This window comes from Pararge aegeria, chromosome 13, assembly GCF_905163445.1.
Source record: "Pararge aegeria chromosome 13, ilParAegt1.1, whole genome shotgun sequence".
NCBI classification, from domain to species: domain Eukaryota; kingdom Metazoa; phylum Arthropoda; class Insecta; order Lepidoptera; family Nymphalidae; genus Pararge; species Pararge aegeria.
In genome coordinates, this window is record NC_053192.1 from 674,543 (window position 1) to 691,705 (window position 17,163).

The 17,163-nt window shown below is 37.6% G+C and overlaps 2 protein-coding genes across 4 annotated transcripts in view; one reads left to right on the forward strand and one right to left on the reverse strand.

Moving 5' to 3' along the window:
* Positions 1-3,263: 3,263 nt before the first annotated feature.
* On the reverse strand, positions 3,264-8,568 carry LOC120628693 (ras-related protein M-Ras-like). 2 transcript variants are annotated; one of them, XM_039897256.1, is made up of 6 exons: positions 8,396-8,568; positions 8,175-8,284; positions 6,970-7,123; positions 6,107-6,260; positions 5,525-5,687; positions 3,264-4,208 (listed from the first exon to the last, which is right to left on the reverse strand). In XM_039897256.1, the coding sequence occupies exons 2-6, from the start codon at positions 8,211-8,213 to the stop codon at positions 4,122-4,124; spliced, it is 597 nt and encodes a 198-aa protein (XP_039753190.1). In that variant the 5' UTR covers positions 8,214-8,284; positions 8,396-8,568; the 3' UTR covers positions 3,264-4,121. The 2 variants fall into 2 exon arrangements, with proteins under 2 accessions (XP_039753190.1, XP_039753191.1); XM_039897257.1 differs by lacking the exons at positions 8,175-8,284; positions 8,396-8,568 and adding an exon at positions 7,845-7,899.
* The window catches only part of LOC120628692 (tip elongation aberrant protein 1-like), a 30,883-nt gene continuing 22,013 nt past the window's right edge, over positions 8,294-17,163 (forward strand). The window contains exon 1 of one of the 2 annotated variants that reach the window (XM_039897254.1): positions 8,294-8,477. In XM_039897254.1, the coding sequence (XP_039753188.1) occupies positions 8,441-8,477 (37 nt within the window). In that variant the 5' untranslated portion in view covers positions 8,294-8,440. Of the gene's footprint in view, positions 8,478-16,012; positions 16,202-17,163 lie in introns of those variants that run through there. The other variant, XM_039897255.1, reaches the window with a different exon arrangement.

A 17,163-nucleotide genomic window follows, 5' to 3' on the forward strand; every position in this document is an offset into this window, starting at 1 on the left:
CGTTACTTACGAATTTACATAGTATATTCTTCATTTTTAATGCAACACTGCAACTTTTGATCCACTGTTACCAAGCTTGTGACTATGTGCCGTAATCACTATCGCAATCGGACTTACGGGCTACTGCCACATTAACATGTAGAACCAATTAATGGGAGAAAAGTCGACCAATCGCATGTAATTTACATTTAGCTTTGATCGTAGTTCGTTGCTAGGGTGTACAGATTAGATCTATATTACAGAAAATCATATTAACAATATATCTTGGTATTCCAGCTTTAAAATTTAGGCCCGCTAAACATATTTTACTTTATATACTTATGTATAAAAATGTATATAATGTATAGACACTTTATCGGGGTTATATATCATAAACATACGAACACATCGCTACATCTACACACATTTTTTATGCACCCTTAAACTTTAACAATAACTTATCTAAAACTTAATACTTACGTAATTTATGTTAGTTTTTATAATTTGTAAAGCTTAATAGTTGGTATGTTTGAACGTGCTAATCTCGCTCTACTAGAACAACTAGTTTCAAGTAGTTAGCCCGTTTGGTGAGAAAGTTTTCGAACTTATTGAATTTAGCGCGTGTGGAACTGTTGTTCTGTGAGCCATACAAAATAACTTCTAAAATAAGCCTAAAACACTATTGTTTTTTGTGACAAAAAGTAGTAAGTTGTAGCTAAATTTGTTTTGTGATACTGACAGAGTAATAAAAAAAGGTTTCGCAATAATGGTAGAAACACCATTAGAATGCACGGGCGTTGAGTAAAATCAGTTGCTCGCAATTATTATGCCAAACACCCACACACGGGACGCCGACGGTCCTACACGAACACGCGGATCCGTACTACACAGTAGGTACCGCACGTACCTACTGTGTAGTACGGATCCGCGTTACTTTTTTTTTTTTTTTTTTTTTTAATAAAATAAATAAATATACTACGACAATACACATATCGCCACCTAGCCCCAAAGTAAGCGTAGCTTGTGTTATGGGTACTAAGATGACTGATGAATATTTTTATGAATAATATACATAAATACTTTAAAATATATATATAAAAACACCAGACACTGAAAAACATTCATGCTCATCACACAAACATTTTCCAGTTGTGGGAATCGAACCCACGGCCTTGGACTCAGAAAGCAGGGTCGCTGCAAACTGCGCCAATCGGCCGTCAACTTAGCCATGACTCTTTCATTTCAGTGCCTCGTTTGACGAGATGCCATTTACATGCTACAATAGTTGACTATAGTAGCCGTGACGAGCAGACACGTCGCTCGGAACACGCGGCGGGTGTTGTATTTCTACCATATATGGTAGCTAGCGTTGGCCTCTGCGCCATTTTTAGATCACCGTAACAATTACAAATGAAGTGAGCTGATTGGTCAGATACATTAAGTAAGATCACTCATTGGTCACGGAGGCGAAGCTAGACTAAGAGGATACAGGGGTGGTGCAAAAATATCACATGACATCCGTTTCTAGTTAGTTATTGAAGTACTTAGTTCGATTTTTATTTGCATCGATATAAAACATTATGAATGAATCAAAGACCACAGTTTCATATAAGTTTGGATACCTTACAGAACTGGCAAGATGCGATCTTTGCCTACCTGCACTATGTAAGGAGTACTGTGTATGTACCAAGTAGTTGCATTACCGACCCATTAAATAGCCACGGCTCTCAGAAAGAGCAGGGTTTAAGCCGTACTACGCCTTTGAGAACATTAAAAAGAACTCTGAGGCGTGCAGGTTTCCTCAAAATGTTTCCTCCAACGTTCACACATAATAGTGAAGCGACCGGGGATCAAACTCCCACAGAAAGTGAGGCTGAAATTGTATCCACATGGCTACCATCGCTTTTTAGACCTAATGGAATAAACTAACTTCCTATAATTTTCATAAATAATAATTCAAATGTACAACGTGCAACTAAATTACAAAATAATGTTTCATAAGTGTAAAAATATAACATCAGAAGCATATCACATAAATGTTTGCTTATGACAACCCTTTTGAAGATAAAAAACCGAAACGCGCATAGTACCTACGCTTACGATTTAAATTTTGCATGTTATGTTTGGCTGTATCAGATTTTAAGCAAAAACAACGGCAGTATTTTACTAAAAAACTATTACGTTTCCGGTTTCACAGACAAGTCTCAGAGACAGTACTGTAGTATAATATAGCTCTAAAGCCTGTGAAGAATTATTTCGGTGTTCATGTACACGTTGTATGAAGAGACTGGTGCCTTTTGAATAGTGAAGTACTAAACATTTATTACAAAGTATATTGCATTGGTTGAAATCCTTTATTCCTGCACTCCTGTATCCTCCAACTGACAAAGATTTTCATTTTATAAAGTTTAAAAAACAAAACCTTGCACTAAAGTATACTTAACATAACATCAACCTAAATGAAAGTAAGGATATATACAATTTTGAAGCTACGTTCCATAACATCAAATTCCCGGAAACAGCTTCTAAACTACAAATGAATAGCGTTTATACAATAACTACTGCGGCGCGCGCAACCAAACAATTAACTTACACTTATCGAATTTGAACATGTGATTCGTTAGTCTTGATTTATCTTTGGTTATTACTTAATGCCCGCGGGCGGCTTTAGTCGAATTAGTATTTTTGAGATCAAGATTTTTCAAACAATATAATTCAATCAAAGATTTCAAACAATCTTTGATTTAAAACGCAAATTAAACGCTTTCAACGCACATTCGTAATATCGTTATAACGTACGTATTCGTTTAAACGGAGAGCGTGTTAATTTCTTATTCAACTTTCACGCAGCATAGGAGTAGCGTTACGTACTGATGCCTTTTTATGCATAATAAGTAAAATCCAGAATTAAAAACGGTTTCACGATTCTGAAATACGCTATTATCTTCACGCTTTCATCCGTGCTGGGATGTTTGTTGGCGTTAGCATTAATCTGTCTTTGTAACTGGACAAGCAAATGTGATTTGTCAACTTTATATACATATACATGTGGTGGATTAACATACCTTACTCACGTTTGACAACTTAAAAAATTAAACACGCCTATCGACGTTTGCTTATTCGATAGCGATGTTAGATGATAGATAATTAACAGCGATTTATATGGTATCAGAAGAGCGCCATCTAGTGATTATACTGTACTGTCTCCAATACTGTTTCCAAGTATTATAACTAGATGGCGCTCCTTCGATACCATCCAAATCGTAGCTAACTTTAGCGCGGTCGAAAGTAAACGTAGGTAGAAAACTTACGCGTACTCCGTACCATAATGATCGATACAGGAGTCAAATCACGCGTACTTCACACGAGCTCACAAATCAAATTTGAAAGTCGCGCGATGTTTGTGAACGCAGTAACAGCGCTTTCAGTACCGCCGTTAACATGTGAGTAGTGTCGGCGTCGTCAGCAACTCTTTGGCTGTAGTGCTCGGTAACAACGGTAAAAAGTTGTCGAAACATGGATTCTCGAAAGTAAATCGAATTTGTAATATTTCAGTTGCTTTAAAACTGACAAAGGTGCACGCACATCTCATAGCCTTTTGTAACGGATCTACGAAGCACTACCGCCATACTATATATCTGCTTCCAAGCAGTATTGTTGTTCCGATCTGAAGAGTGTTGTTGCCGGTGTCATTACAGGCACATGAGGCTTCATTTCAGATTGACGAAGACAAAGCCATTACCACAAACAGAGTCAGTAGCGGCGGCAGCACGAATTTGGCTTAATAGCTGAAGAGATGCGGATTCAGAAGAGGTACCAAAAGAGTCAGATGATAACAGCGGCACTAAAGTCAATATGTTCACACTTGTGTTGTAACATGAACAATCTTTTCATTCCTTTTAAGTATAAAAGTATGGTTTAAAAATATTAAAAAAATCTGTGCGATAAAAAAAACAACAAAAACACATTTACTTTATGCGAGTGTGTTTTTAGTTGTTTCTTAACAATTTGAGAAGGAGCTAAAATTTAAAAAAAAAAGATTGTGTGCATTATAGCACAAGTGAGGAAATGTAGTCTTTATAGTAATACGTTATTAGACTTGTTATCTCGCGAGTAGATGCACGGCGTGCGGGCGTGCGGGCTCAGAGCAGAGTGCACTTGGCGAACAGCTTCCGGCGGCGCCGCTGCTTCTCCTCCTGCTGCGGGTGCTTGCGGATGATGCGCACGAGCTGCACACACACACGAGGTTCTTGCACAAGGGGTACTACGATATTTGAGTGTCACAGTAGTAACAGCAGTTTTTACAAATCCCGTGGGAACCGTTTGTTTTCCAGGGACAAAAAGTAGCCTAAGTTACTCTTCTTCCTTTCAAGTAACTCTGTGCCAGAAATCAAGTTGATCGGTTACTTAGTGATGGCGTGAAGGAAGGACAAACAAACAAATTTTGCATATATAATATATATGATTAGAGCTATAGGATTTAACAAAAAATATCACTGCAATAAACTTGTGCAATAAAATAAATAGTATATAAAGTTTTCTGCAGGAAATAGAAGATATACAATTTTACAATAAACTACCGGTTGGCATCTTGGAGATGACTCTTAAAAGTTGAAAGTTTGTGTTAAACGTAAGGCTTATAAAGTCCAAGTATACTATATATTATTACTAAAATGATGAAAATGCTTGGGCATAAATTATTACTCGAACCAGATTGCATTTAATACAGCATGTAGTTTTAAATCACAATATAAGATGTTCATACCAAAAAGAAGTTTTAAGTTTTCGAATGTAGCTATCGGTATCATTACACCTTTTTAATGTAAGCATCAAAAGTGCCATCTATGAGCCTATTCGAATAAAGACATATTTCAAGTTGACCTTAAGAAAAAGAAGATTTACAAGGCCACTAAGAAAGGGACATCACAGTATTCATGATATTAAAATATCAAAAATGCCGCTGATCATTTAAATACATCAAAATAGAAAAGGACCCAAAATTGTGCCTTGAGGGACACCCATTAAGGTAGATGATTAAGTCTTTTACGCACACTCTTTGAATGTGGAATTAAGTGCAACGTTTTAAATATCATAGTGACTTAGTTTTAGCAAAAATAATGTTAATATGCATAACGCAATCGAATGCTTTGATCAGAACACAAAAAAAGACCAATAACATTTTATGAACTTTTCCAGGCATTTTAAATATATTTTGAAAGTTTCGCGCCTCTTTTTATCTACCATCTCAAGTGATGCTGCACTTCTTGTGGGCGAAGTAAGTTATTTTCATTAACGCAACCAAAAACAATAAAAAAGTCTTCCGTGTTACATTTATGGTCAATTTAACAACACATAAACGTGTAGATAATATTAAAGGAATTCACATACGCCATCACACATGTAAATTTAATGTTTATTCATTATAATTAGTCAGGGTTGCAAGGTATTCTAAGGTTTTCTTGAAATAAAATATTATATGCGTCCTTTTCAACCTGACCTCGTGTTATAGTTCGTAAGTCGGTTCGGAGCGACGGCTGCAGCTTACCTCGTGGAAGGCCGCGTCGATGTTGAGCGGCGGCTCCTTGGCGCTGGTCTCGATGTAGGGCGCGCCCAGCGTCCGCGCCAGCTCGCGCCCCGCCTCCTCGCTCACGGCGCGCAGGTGCAGCAGGTCCACCTTGTTGGCCGCCACCAGCATGGGGTACGACTCGCTGCAACCAGCGCCATTGCCATGACAAGGCTGCTTGGAAAGCATCCGGCTCCGCTTTCATCTCTCACGAGATAGAAAAATTAATGTTAAAATGTAAAATGTAAATTGTTGATGTTGGAAAAGAGCAACTGCTGAGTTTCTTGCCGGCTTCTTCTCGGTAGAATCTGCCTTCCGAGCCGGCGGTAGAGTCCCTACACACGGACAGACTTGACGTTTCGAAAGTGCTTATATTAGGCCTACTTGAAATAAATGAATTTTGAATTTTGAATTTTTTACATTCTCTTCGACGCACAAAGAAAAGATAAACACAAAAGGTTTAGATGGTAGTAATCCATTTACAGCCTTACTATTACACGGCCGCATTGCTCACAAATCGTCCTCGAACAAATCCGCGATTGGACAGAAGCATTGATCACTCACCGATCCTTGACCCGCAGTATCTGTGTATGGAAGTGTCGGATGTTCTCGAAGCTCTGCTTGTCGGTGACGGAGTACACGAGCAGGAAGCCATCCCCCTTGCGCATGTACTGCTCGCGCATCGCGCTGAACTCCTCCTGCCCCGCCGTGTCCAGCACTGCAACGGGTAGGGAAGCGAAGTTACTACGTGTCCTTTCCAGTCACTCGTATTTTTTACAGAGAATGGAAGGGAAAGTAAAATGATTGATATCTACTTTGATGGATTTCTGTGGTAAAAGTACCATTTTGGTGGCTAATAAGCTATTTCGGTGACAAAATACAGGGTTAAGTTATTAGTCAGTAGTGCTATGAAATTTATCTGTCACACAGGACGAAAAATTAAAAACAAATCTGGTGCCACACCTCTTGCTACTGCAGTGCTTCCTTGCCAGCCGTATTGTCTGATTGCTTGGATGTCCATCTACTAATCAGTAGACAGACCGGATAATTAATACTACAATCACCCCATTGTATATATTAGTGTCTCCCAGAATCTTGCACAGACTAGGGATTATCATTCAATAAAACTTATTGATGTACTGAAGATTAAGTCCAGTTGCTGTATCTCACAGTTTAAATTGATTCTCTTACAAAAACAGTGTGTTTACCTGTGGAATCTTTCAAGGCTTGGTTTGCTTTGCTTCAACCATAAAACAGCTGGACATAAATTTCTTAAATGGAGTTCACACTCCAAATTTTTTCCTATAGCCCCTTATTTGACGTTACCTGTTATTAATCAAACATATGCCCCATGACAACTTTTTATATTATATTTCTTGTTTAGTTGAAGACTAAACAACAAAATGACTATAAAATATTAAACATACCATCTAATATGCACCACTGTCCGTCCACCTCTGTGTGCTGAATGTAAGAGTCCTCAATGGTGGGGTCATAGTCTGTCACAAACAGCTTCTGAAAGAACTGGATGGTTATGGCACTCTTGCCCACACCACCGTCGCCTACAACCACCAGTTTCACCTAGAAATAAGATAAATACAATGCTGATAATAGTTTACATTTAAATATTCTTATAATCAGAATCACCATCGACCAAAGCAGAAAAACTATGGATATTTGATGCATAATATCTGTAATAGAGAAATTTACATGGGACTACCTTATCATCTATACTTATATTATAAATGCAAAAAAACTAGTGGTTCTTGCAGGATAAAAAAGACACAAAGTTGCAGGCTCAGTCATTAACTTAGTAGATATTCGAAGAATACATAGACACAACAACAATAGTTACTACAGGTTACTTAGGTCTATTTAATAAATAAAGAGCTGGTTGAGTGCATTTGGAACACATCTCATAAGTCATGGTATGTATGTTTCTATCTAATTGATTTAACCTGTCTAATGTCTTATGATGTAAACCATCCTTTCATAAATTTTCTAATTAAGCTTATTTAAAAATGATATAATATACAAATACATAATATGTAAATGTACATTTTTAAGTTTGTTCTCATTGCATATAATATATTTATTTAAATAAGCTCATAATTTTATTTTCTTGAAAAGTTTGCAAAACTTCAGATGATTTATATAAATAGATGAGACACCTGGCAACACCTTACAGAGTGGATTTGGTCAATAAAACTACAAGTATAAAGTATGATATTCTAACACAGTCTAACATGCAATGTAACTACACAGTTTGCACACATATCTACAATGTAAGCAAAGCACATACACCATCACAGTTTCTGAATATGGACACCATGGCCCTAAGCAAATCAACTCTGAAAAACAACATTATCTTAAGTACTCACATACAGATTACTTACAGAATTAATTGAAAATAGATAAACAACAAAATATATGAAAATATAATATTCTATAAATGCAAAAAAAAAATATATCCTAATTTTAAAATTTAATATTTTAACTAACAAAACTGAATCTAAATTATATTTTAGCTGTATTTTTAGATTATGCCAATTAATTAACGCCAGTCAAATTAGTAATTTGTAATAACTCGAACAACGATTAATGAACATTTATTATGTTGTTAGTAACTCACTGTGGGCAGGTTTTCGCTCGGTGGTCCCGGGCGCGTCATATCTACAGTTATTTGATTTTGGGTGCTCTGTTGTCCAAATTACGCGAACGGCGGTCATGGGCACTTATTATCTGCAACATTAGAGACGATATAGGTTTGCCCATCAGTGCAACTTTGCTCCTTCTACGCCTAACTCCTTTGCAACTCGCGAGTCGCGATAAGCTTACGAAATTTCGGCTCACCTCATCACTTTGTGTGTTTTGTGCGGAACGCGGACGGAGTAAGCTATGACACGGTGGACGGATTGGTCAGAATTCTGTGCTCGTAAGTAATTTATTGTATATTATTAACATTAAAAACAAGGAATATAATTTTTGTATTTTCCTTGTTTGGTTTCAATTCCTTTTCAACGAGCTTGACAGTTGACAGACTAATTGTCAAATCCTAGTACACAAATGTCAATGTCAGCCGTAAGTTTTTTTTTCTTTATGCCTTCCCGTAAAGAAAAGGCAAAAGTATATCACCGTACAGCCATATCTTCAGTGTTTATTATTCACATTCAATTTCATTGTAAGTATGGAGGGTAGAGGTAAGGAGAGTCATCTTATATGGGAGAAAAGTTGAAAAAGTGTCCAGTTGTTGCGCTAAATAAAAGTTCAAAAATCCTCCACAATGGCGCTGGTGGATGCACAGGGTATGGTATGAATGTAGCAATCGTAGATGAATTGAAGTATGCCGAGTTAAAAAATTTTATGTCATTATCGACTAAAGTAGTTAATTATTGAGAATTTCAACAACTTACGTTGTACAAAATATTGTGGTAAATATAACCTTACTTTCTTGTATCTCCATACTTCCTTGTTTATTTTTCAAGCCTACTCTAACAATATTTATATTTGGCGCTTCTTTTAAGAGTTACCCTGATGCAAATGTGGCGCCATCCTAATTTAATACATTTTGACGACACTTTTTCATATACACAGATGACTCTCCTTACCTCTACCCTCCATAATTGTAAGGCGTAATCATGGCTTTGTTTCAAAGACATATAGAACGGACAACATAAACATTGGGATTGTGTTCAAAAACCAACCACCAAACGAAACGCATGTTCAAATTTTAAATAACAATACTTAATTTAAATGACCAAACAACTGTCATTTATAAAATTTTCTGGTTTTAATCATTGCTTAGATTGTTTAACTAACAACCCCTTCTACCCTTTCTGGAGTACAAAACTTCAATAGCAATATTCATTTTTGATGGATAGGTACGTTAAAACAATATTTATTATTGTAGGCGAAAAAGAAGTACCAAATAAAGTATGTACAATATGTCCCCAGTTTACTTATTGATTACTACGTTTAATTTCTGTCAATGCGTTTTTATTTCGTTTGCTAACTTAATTACTTAACTCTATAAATAATACATTATCTATGATTTGGTAAACATTATCACTATTACTAAGCACTAGACTAAGCAGGTACCTACTTACCTTTCATAATACTTTCTACTTTCTGTTTAACGTTATAGGTGTACAATATATGAAAAGTACACTGTGGGTATACTCTTTGCTGTCCAACCACCACTTTATGAATGATGCTTTTAATATGATTGCTAGGGTCCAGATACCAACAATCGCTCGCTAGCTATTGATGTATTGCTGGGCGCATTCAAGGTAGGTACTTCGGTAGGCTTGCGCCCGGCACGGTTGATTGCACCGGATCAAACGATCACTGTGGCCGCATACTATTTGATGAACTGTTTGTGAATTTCATCAAGTGAATTAATTTGTTTTTTTTTTCTAAATGACTGATAACCTGGCTATCATATTTATCAGATAAATTTACGCTTTTTCTCAGTGACTAATAGAAGATCTCAAAACTTAACGTGTCGTCTGTATGCCGGTTTGTCGAGGTTAAATCTATGAAACGGCTACCTTATCTATTTAGCCGGAACTTTGAATGGCAGTTAGAGAAATACACTTTGAGGGTGAAATGGTAGGATTTGGAGTTCGTACGAAACCTGCAGATGTTAAAATTTAGAAGGTGAGTCTTTTAATTTCCTCATGTCGCTACTCCCGGCTCCCTTTTTTGAGTGCCGCAAGCTATCATTTAAAAAATTAACACAGGCCCTCGCTTTACCGCCATCTCATCCAATAAAAAGTGTAGGAATTATTGTGTATTGAGTACTCAGTGAGTCAAATCGGCCGGCCGACAGAGCAACGAATGAGGAGTGCGGAGTCGTTCGACTGCCCGCGACGCGACGCCTGCTGTACGCCGGCTTTACTTGCGCGCCGGTACTCTCAACTATACTTTTAATTTTTTACTACAAGTTAGCCCTTGACTGCAATCTCACCTGCTGGTAATTGATGATGCAGTCTAATACGGTAACAGTCTTATCTGTTAATGAAAGGTAGTTTTATTAAATTTATATCCCTTATCGATTTCTACACAACATCGTACCGGAACGATGAATCGCTGAGCAGCATGTCTTTATCGATAGGGTGGCTAGCCACTGATAAAGCCAGTGAGGTCGTGTCGTGTTGCCAAAACAAGCAAAAGCTTGCGTATCAAAGAGTAGCGTAACGTAGAGATTGTATATCTCTACGTTTTGAGTCTCTGTACTCCCGCACGATTTCTGCACTCTGCGCCACTCCGCCACTTGATCCGGCACGAGTAGGTTATCCGCCCTTACATTTTAAAAATACACAGTGATCGCTAAGCTCGTTAAATATTCGCGAGCGCGGCCTCCGCGACCCAGTTCCTCGGAACTAGGCTCGCGGCTCGCGCTGCCGCGGAACCGCCGATTACTTCTTGCTGATCGAGCAGTGACCTACGGTCCACAGCGATCCTATCTACTTACGTATACTATGTTTAAATGTGATAGTATTCTAAAATTCATCTATTTCAAGAACCTAGGCATAATATAACTTTGTTACTCAAACAGACAATTGAAAATTCATTTAGGTATTTCAAGTAGGCTTTTTCTATATGCACTTTTGACACTTCAAGTCTGTCAGTTAGTAGTGACTCTACCACCAGTTCTAGAGGCGGATCCTACCGAAAAGAAGCCGACAAGAAACTAAGCAGTTGCTCAATTTCAACACCAAAAATTTACATTTTAACATTAATTTTTCTATCTTCCGTGAGATGACAGCGGAGCGCGATGCTTACAAGCAACCTTGTCACTAAAAATACGTCAACTGTATACAAAAATACTATACAGTAACTTCGCTGTAATAAATTAGTACACACTGGAAACATGGCAGACTTGACACAACACCGGTTCGAAACACAGTTTTTACAGAGAAAAAACCAGCAAGAAACTCAGCAGTTTCTCTATTCCAATACCAACATTTACTTACAACAATTTTGCGATCATTATTCAGTTTTGCGAGAGTAAGCGGAGTGAATGCCTGTGAGTGCATTGAATATCTACTGGACTTACACAAAGTGTAACATCAAAAACATTAATAGCCTGCAACAATCCACAGCTGGACCAAAAGCCTTTTACAACGAGAGGGTTTGCGCTGAAACAAAACGCTTGGCAGACGGGTTCATGAACGCAGTAGATGGTTCATGGTAGTAGTAGCATAGTCCTACGCTGGTGCCCAATGTCGGTTATACCCGCGGCGTGCACCGGGTTCCTTACCAGGGTATGCATTCTGCAGGTAAATTGTATAAAAAAGGAAAAATTCTCCTTATATACGAGTTATATATCAATTTCAGGGTAGACAGTGCTATTGTGCATATATGAAGTGCACGCCACTGGTTATACCCGCGGGAAGAGGAGGATTGGGGACAACTGTATTCTGATCTGCCACTAAGTCAAAGTCGAAAGTCGAAAACATCTTTATTCAAGTAACCCATAGATGGCACTTATGATACGTACATGTAATGTAACATTCGATCAGATGTGAGGGTTAACTGAACTTACCTCGAGCAGTGGATTAAGTGAACTGCAACAAATACCTACTTAACTCACGTGAAGTGTTACATCCGATGAGATTTAATATTGTCGATAGACGATAAGAACGATAACATCCGATATCAAACTAATATATAAGATTGTTGTGTGTTGTGTTGTGATTGATCTAATCGTAAAAAGCATTTTCACCCCCAAATAATTAGAGACAATATATTATAGTATTATAACTGACTTCTAGGCTACTTGAGTTTTTACTTCAGTTTATAGTGGAATCAATGCAGTAATGTATAGCGTGCTATCTTAGCGAATCAGTGGCTCGCGCAATAAATCTTGCCCGAATCCCACTCCACGTCGTAATTACTCGGCGACTGTACCCTAGGAGTAGCTCTGCGATTGTGCTTGCAATCGGAATCGGGATCTAAAGGTCTCCATACACGGTTATCTGTCTTTATTGTTGTATATAATTAAATCAATAATGCTGCAAAATAGATAAACTCCGAATTGTCACTTCTACGTATCACGTGTACGCAGTTTTTTTCTATTCCACTAAAACTTAGTTTTTTTTATCGAACGACTTCATTGATGTTTTTTATCAAAGCGTACTAAAGGTTTCTTCTCTCTCTTCCACATTGGTTAACTAAACCTTCGCGGCCACTTCGATGCTAATATCAGCTCAGCCAGCGAAGCGTGCTAGTTAATGTCTTGTGATTTTGCGTGAGATAGCAGCCCTGGCGTACGACAGTGGGTTGCAGCGTTAGCATGTCGTGATGCCGTTTACAGCTAAATAAAGCTAATGCTTTGTTATTTTAAGTTATCTTTATTCATTATCGTTCATAATGAAAACCGTTATACCCACGACCTTGATTGGGTCTTATAACTCTATATACATCACCATCGTTGATAGGACAGATCTCCATGAGAGAGCAGACCTGCGCTCGCTCTCGTGAAGATAAATGAAGTAAGCCCCGGGACTCTCGGGCTAGCTAACTTTTTAGAAGCTGGTCATAACGATCGTGCTTTCAAAGGCACGTGGGTTTCACCACGCCAATTAGGAAATTGGCGTGGTGTACTCGAGGCTAAAAAATTCTTTACAGAAAAGCCTTATGTCGAACAATTTTTGGCTCGGTTCGAGATTCGGACCAAGGATCTTGTATCTTTGGTCAAAATGCTAACTTTTGATCATTGAGGCAGTTACGAGCTATACGTATGTAGCTATGTTCCACATTTAAATTTGTCCTGTCCAACATGTTCAATGGAAATTATCTGAGACCAATACGCAGACACGTAAATATCCTTCCGTTTCTACGATATGCTAAACCTCCACTGCACGTCTGTCTGTTCGTCAGCGGGCTGTAATTCATGAATCGTGATAGAGTCGAAATTCACAGACTATGTATTTCTATTGCCACATTAACAAAAAATAATAAAAAAACCTGTCTCATGCAAGTTCAACTCACACTTAGCGGGGTTTTGTAAATAAATTCAGTTGTACGTCGATCTCGAGCGGTGAATCACAATCGGACCCGCTTGGCGCGGCGGCCTGCTAACGAGAGGACTGAGGGGGCATAATGAGATCGTGTCGCGCGAACTGATCCGATGTATCCAAGGCGAACCTGCGGAGTGTTTTCTCCAAGTGGAGGTGCCCTAGCGCCATTAATTGACGGACCAAGCGCATGGCCTTAGATCAACATTTCGCAAGACATACGAGGGACACTTCCAAGCTGGGGCGTAGGTATTAAGTCACATGTGCCAACCCAGCCCGAAACAGACTAACTCTGCCTAGCAGCAGAAATAAGTAAGGTGATAGTATCTCCCCGGACGAGCTCTGTTACAAAAAACTCTATTACTAACAATTCATAAAATACTACTATTCTGCCACAAAAGGTCTTCTACTACCGCATAGAAGAGACAAGTTTTTTACGTGCTTAACTAAAAAAACTCTCCTACTACTAAAATGCTAATTGCTACTGGAAGCCTAGAATAGACCCATGGATATCCATGGCCAATATGGTAGGTTTAACTTATTCTGGCATGGTAATAAGTAAAAGTTTATCCGTCTAATAAATTTGTAAAAGCCATGGGATGGCCATGGGATCTCGTGGAGATGTCCTCACGACGTCCTATTTAAAAAACCGGCTAAATGCCAATTGTAGTAATCGAGCAGAATATTAGTATATTATGAATTGTTTGTATTACAGTTTTTTGTAACAGAGCTCGTCCGAGGATGTACTAATGCCATGGTTATTGGTGATCCGGTCTGAACGGCGCGGTTGCCAGTGAAATTACAGGCATATGAGGCTTAACTCTTTCGCCTCAGATTGATGGACACAGGGTAGCACGTTGAGGCCGTGTTCCTGGCATGCCCTGCAATGTATTGCTCAGTTTACAGGCAAGCAGCCATCTGCCTTAGCGGTCATTTATAAAAAAACATGTGGGGTTGTCCATATCCTTTTGAACATTTTTAATGTTATAAGGTTCTATACAATCAATTTTCAATAAAAAGGAGGAGGATCTTTCAAATTCGTTGGTTAACTATCCCATAAGTAGGCACTTGAAGCAATATGAATGCAGGTACATAAATATCGCTGTTATTCGAATTTATATGACTGAATTATGCTTTTACCACAAAAAGCCGCTAATTTGTACCAACTTGTACAGATATGGAACTGGGTTGTGAGTGATAAGTTTTGAATGCAGAGATACCTGCATTTTGTGAAGATGATCATATAAAATTCAAGTCTGTATCTTTCAGAAACATTCTACGATCTACACTAAAAACAACGTAACCATAGCGACGTATTGTAAAGATGGCGAGCCGTATGGACTTCCCGCGCTTTCCCTGTAGCCGCTTTATCGATCCGTTTGCGTTCAAAAGTTGCTGTGAAGCCGCGACTTTCTGCAAGCGTATCTGTAAGAACTAATAAATAAATACGATTTACAAGTTCCTCATTTATAAGTTATAATAATGAATCCCATGCTACGTTTTTAAGGAATCACATTTCACATTTCACAGTTCATTGACCGCTGCGACCTTAAAATAATCTGGGGTTACTGGTCTGGTCTCTTAAAATATTATGTAAAATCGTTTCTACGACTATTTTGTGACCTCGTTTCGGTAGACACGTAAGAGAACCTTTCTTTGAATATAGGTTCCTGCAATCTTGGTAGGCACAAATCATTATTAGAATTAATTCTTCATACTTAAAAAAAAACGGTTCATTTTATAGTTGTTATGTTAGGTAATCAAGCTTTCAAAGCATATAGTACCTATATAGATTCCCGAAGGGTTTTCGGTAGCTATGTAGAAAATACAGGGTTATTTCTTAATATTTTTGTCCAGCAACAACTATCAGTAGGAAAATTCATGATATTATATAACAAGTTATTCGGTTTTATTCAATCATTCTAATGGAACAATATTATTACTAACTAGTAGAAATAAAACATCAAATCGCATCGTAAGGTAAATAAAATCACAAGCTCATCGATCTTTGTGAAGAGGTACTCGTATTTAGCTCCGAAAGTAGGTACACTCTCTCACAAAGCCTCAACAATTAATCTTCAAAAGTTATGTTATAAAAATGAATCAATTAAAAGCATTATTGATGATGATGCATCTAATAAAATCTTTAAATGCAACGATTAACCTAAATTTTGACAAACCAAATTATGTACAAAATAAATAATAAATAATAAAACCATTCTCAAATGATGATATTCGTATGCACGCTTAATGAGTAGGTACTGTGCTAAGTAGATTCCATGATGTAATCCCGGAAACGCAATTGTTTGTACGTTTTAGAATTTAGGCATTTGCGCAACATTTCTGAACGAATTCAGATTATTAAGAGCTACGTTCGGTCCCCGCCGCGCCGCGCCGGGCCGTCGACGTCGGCCAGTGCGTCGTGCCCCGTTGCGTCAGACGCATGTCGGTTACCGTAAAAATTCGGAAAACCAAGCAATGTAAAAGAAACAACACAATATAATAAGAACGTGTGCGAAATTTATTTGTAAAAAATATTAATACTAAATGGATATTTGTTCGTCAAAAATACTTTGTATACACGTTGAGTGATTAGGAAATAATCTGATCGAATAACTGGGATGCTGAGGTACCGGTAAGTACTTTGTTTATGTAGCGGTTCGTAATAAAGCCTCTCGTCTATGGAGCACTCATCAAGACAAGTGATGCAAATTAAAACTTCTTTATATTAGCTAGATACGCTATTATTTTGTTACCAATATGTTAATATTTTGTGTTTAATTTTTCTGTTATTAGTACCTTTACAACCTGTATAATATGCTTTATTGTGCTCCAAAATAAAGCAAAATTATACAGGTTATTTCTAGTAGATGATTTGGCACCCAACATGGGGCTGCATTAAAGATAAATTATACGTAGTTTCGAGTTTCTTCTAGTAAATTATGCTAAAGGTCCTGTAAACCAAGGAATATTAAAAGGATAGTTACCTAATTGGGTTTATGGATGTAATAAAGGAAATTTGGCGCTCGATGTGGGATGTAACTTGATTATCACTGGCCAATATCGGCTCGTTAAATCGTAAATAGCTAACTTAATTTAAGTGAAACAATATTACAATCTCCGTTTGTGGCTTAGGGTAGGAGTAATTTTAATGCTGTAATAAAATTTTGCACGGTAGAATATCACTTATTCAAAATATATCAAGAGTTCGGACACGAATGACGCAATTTTCGATTTTTACTTACGAAACATACTTATTTCCCTATACAGCAATTAGATTTAAAATGTGGAGATGCGTTCTTTTCTTATATTTATCTTGTTAAGCCAAGCTTCTTTTCCAAGCCATTGGATTGTATAAAACATGTAGCTAGAAAGTTACACCACTAGTTTTGGAAGGAAAGGTTCACTGCTATATTTAATGAGCGAGGTATTTTCAAGCGATAGAATTCAAAAAGCAATCTAAAAAATAATTTATCCTTTTCAGTATTCGGTGTAAAATAAGGGTTCCTCGCAGAGTATTAGGGGAGTTAGTTAGGGACATTGCTGAAGGATATTTTTACTTTATTTATATATTTGTTTGTCCTGTGTTCCTGTGTC

Excerpts from the sequence above, each read along its gene's own strand:
- LOC120628693 (XM_039897256.1), bottom strand. The coding sequence starts at position 8,213 with ATGACGCGCCCGGGACCACCGAGCGAAAACCTGCCCACA. Across the intron at positions 7,124-8,174 it reads CGAGCGAAAACCTGCCCACA|GTGAAACTGGTGGTTGTAGG; the intron begins GTGAGTTACTAA and ends TCTTATTTCTAG. Across the intron at positions 6,261-6,969 it reads ACAGTGGTGCATATTAGATG|TGCTGGACACGGCGGGGCAG; the intron begins GTATGTTTAATA and ends TACCCGTTGCAG.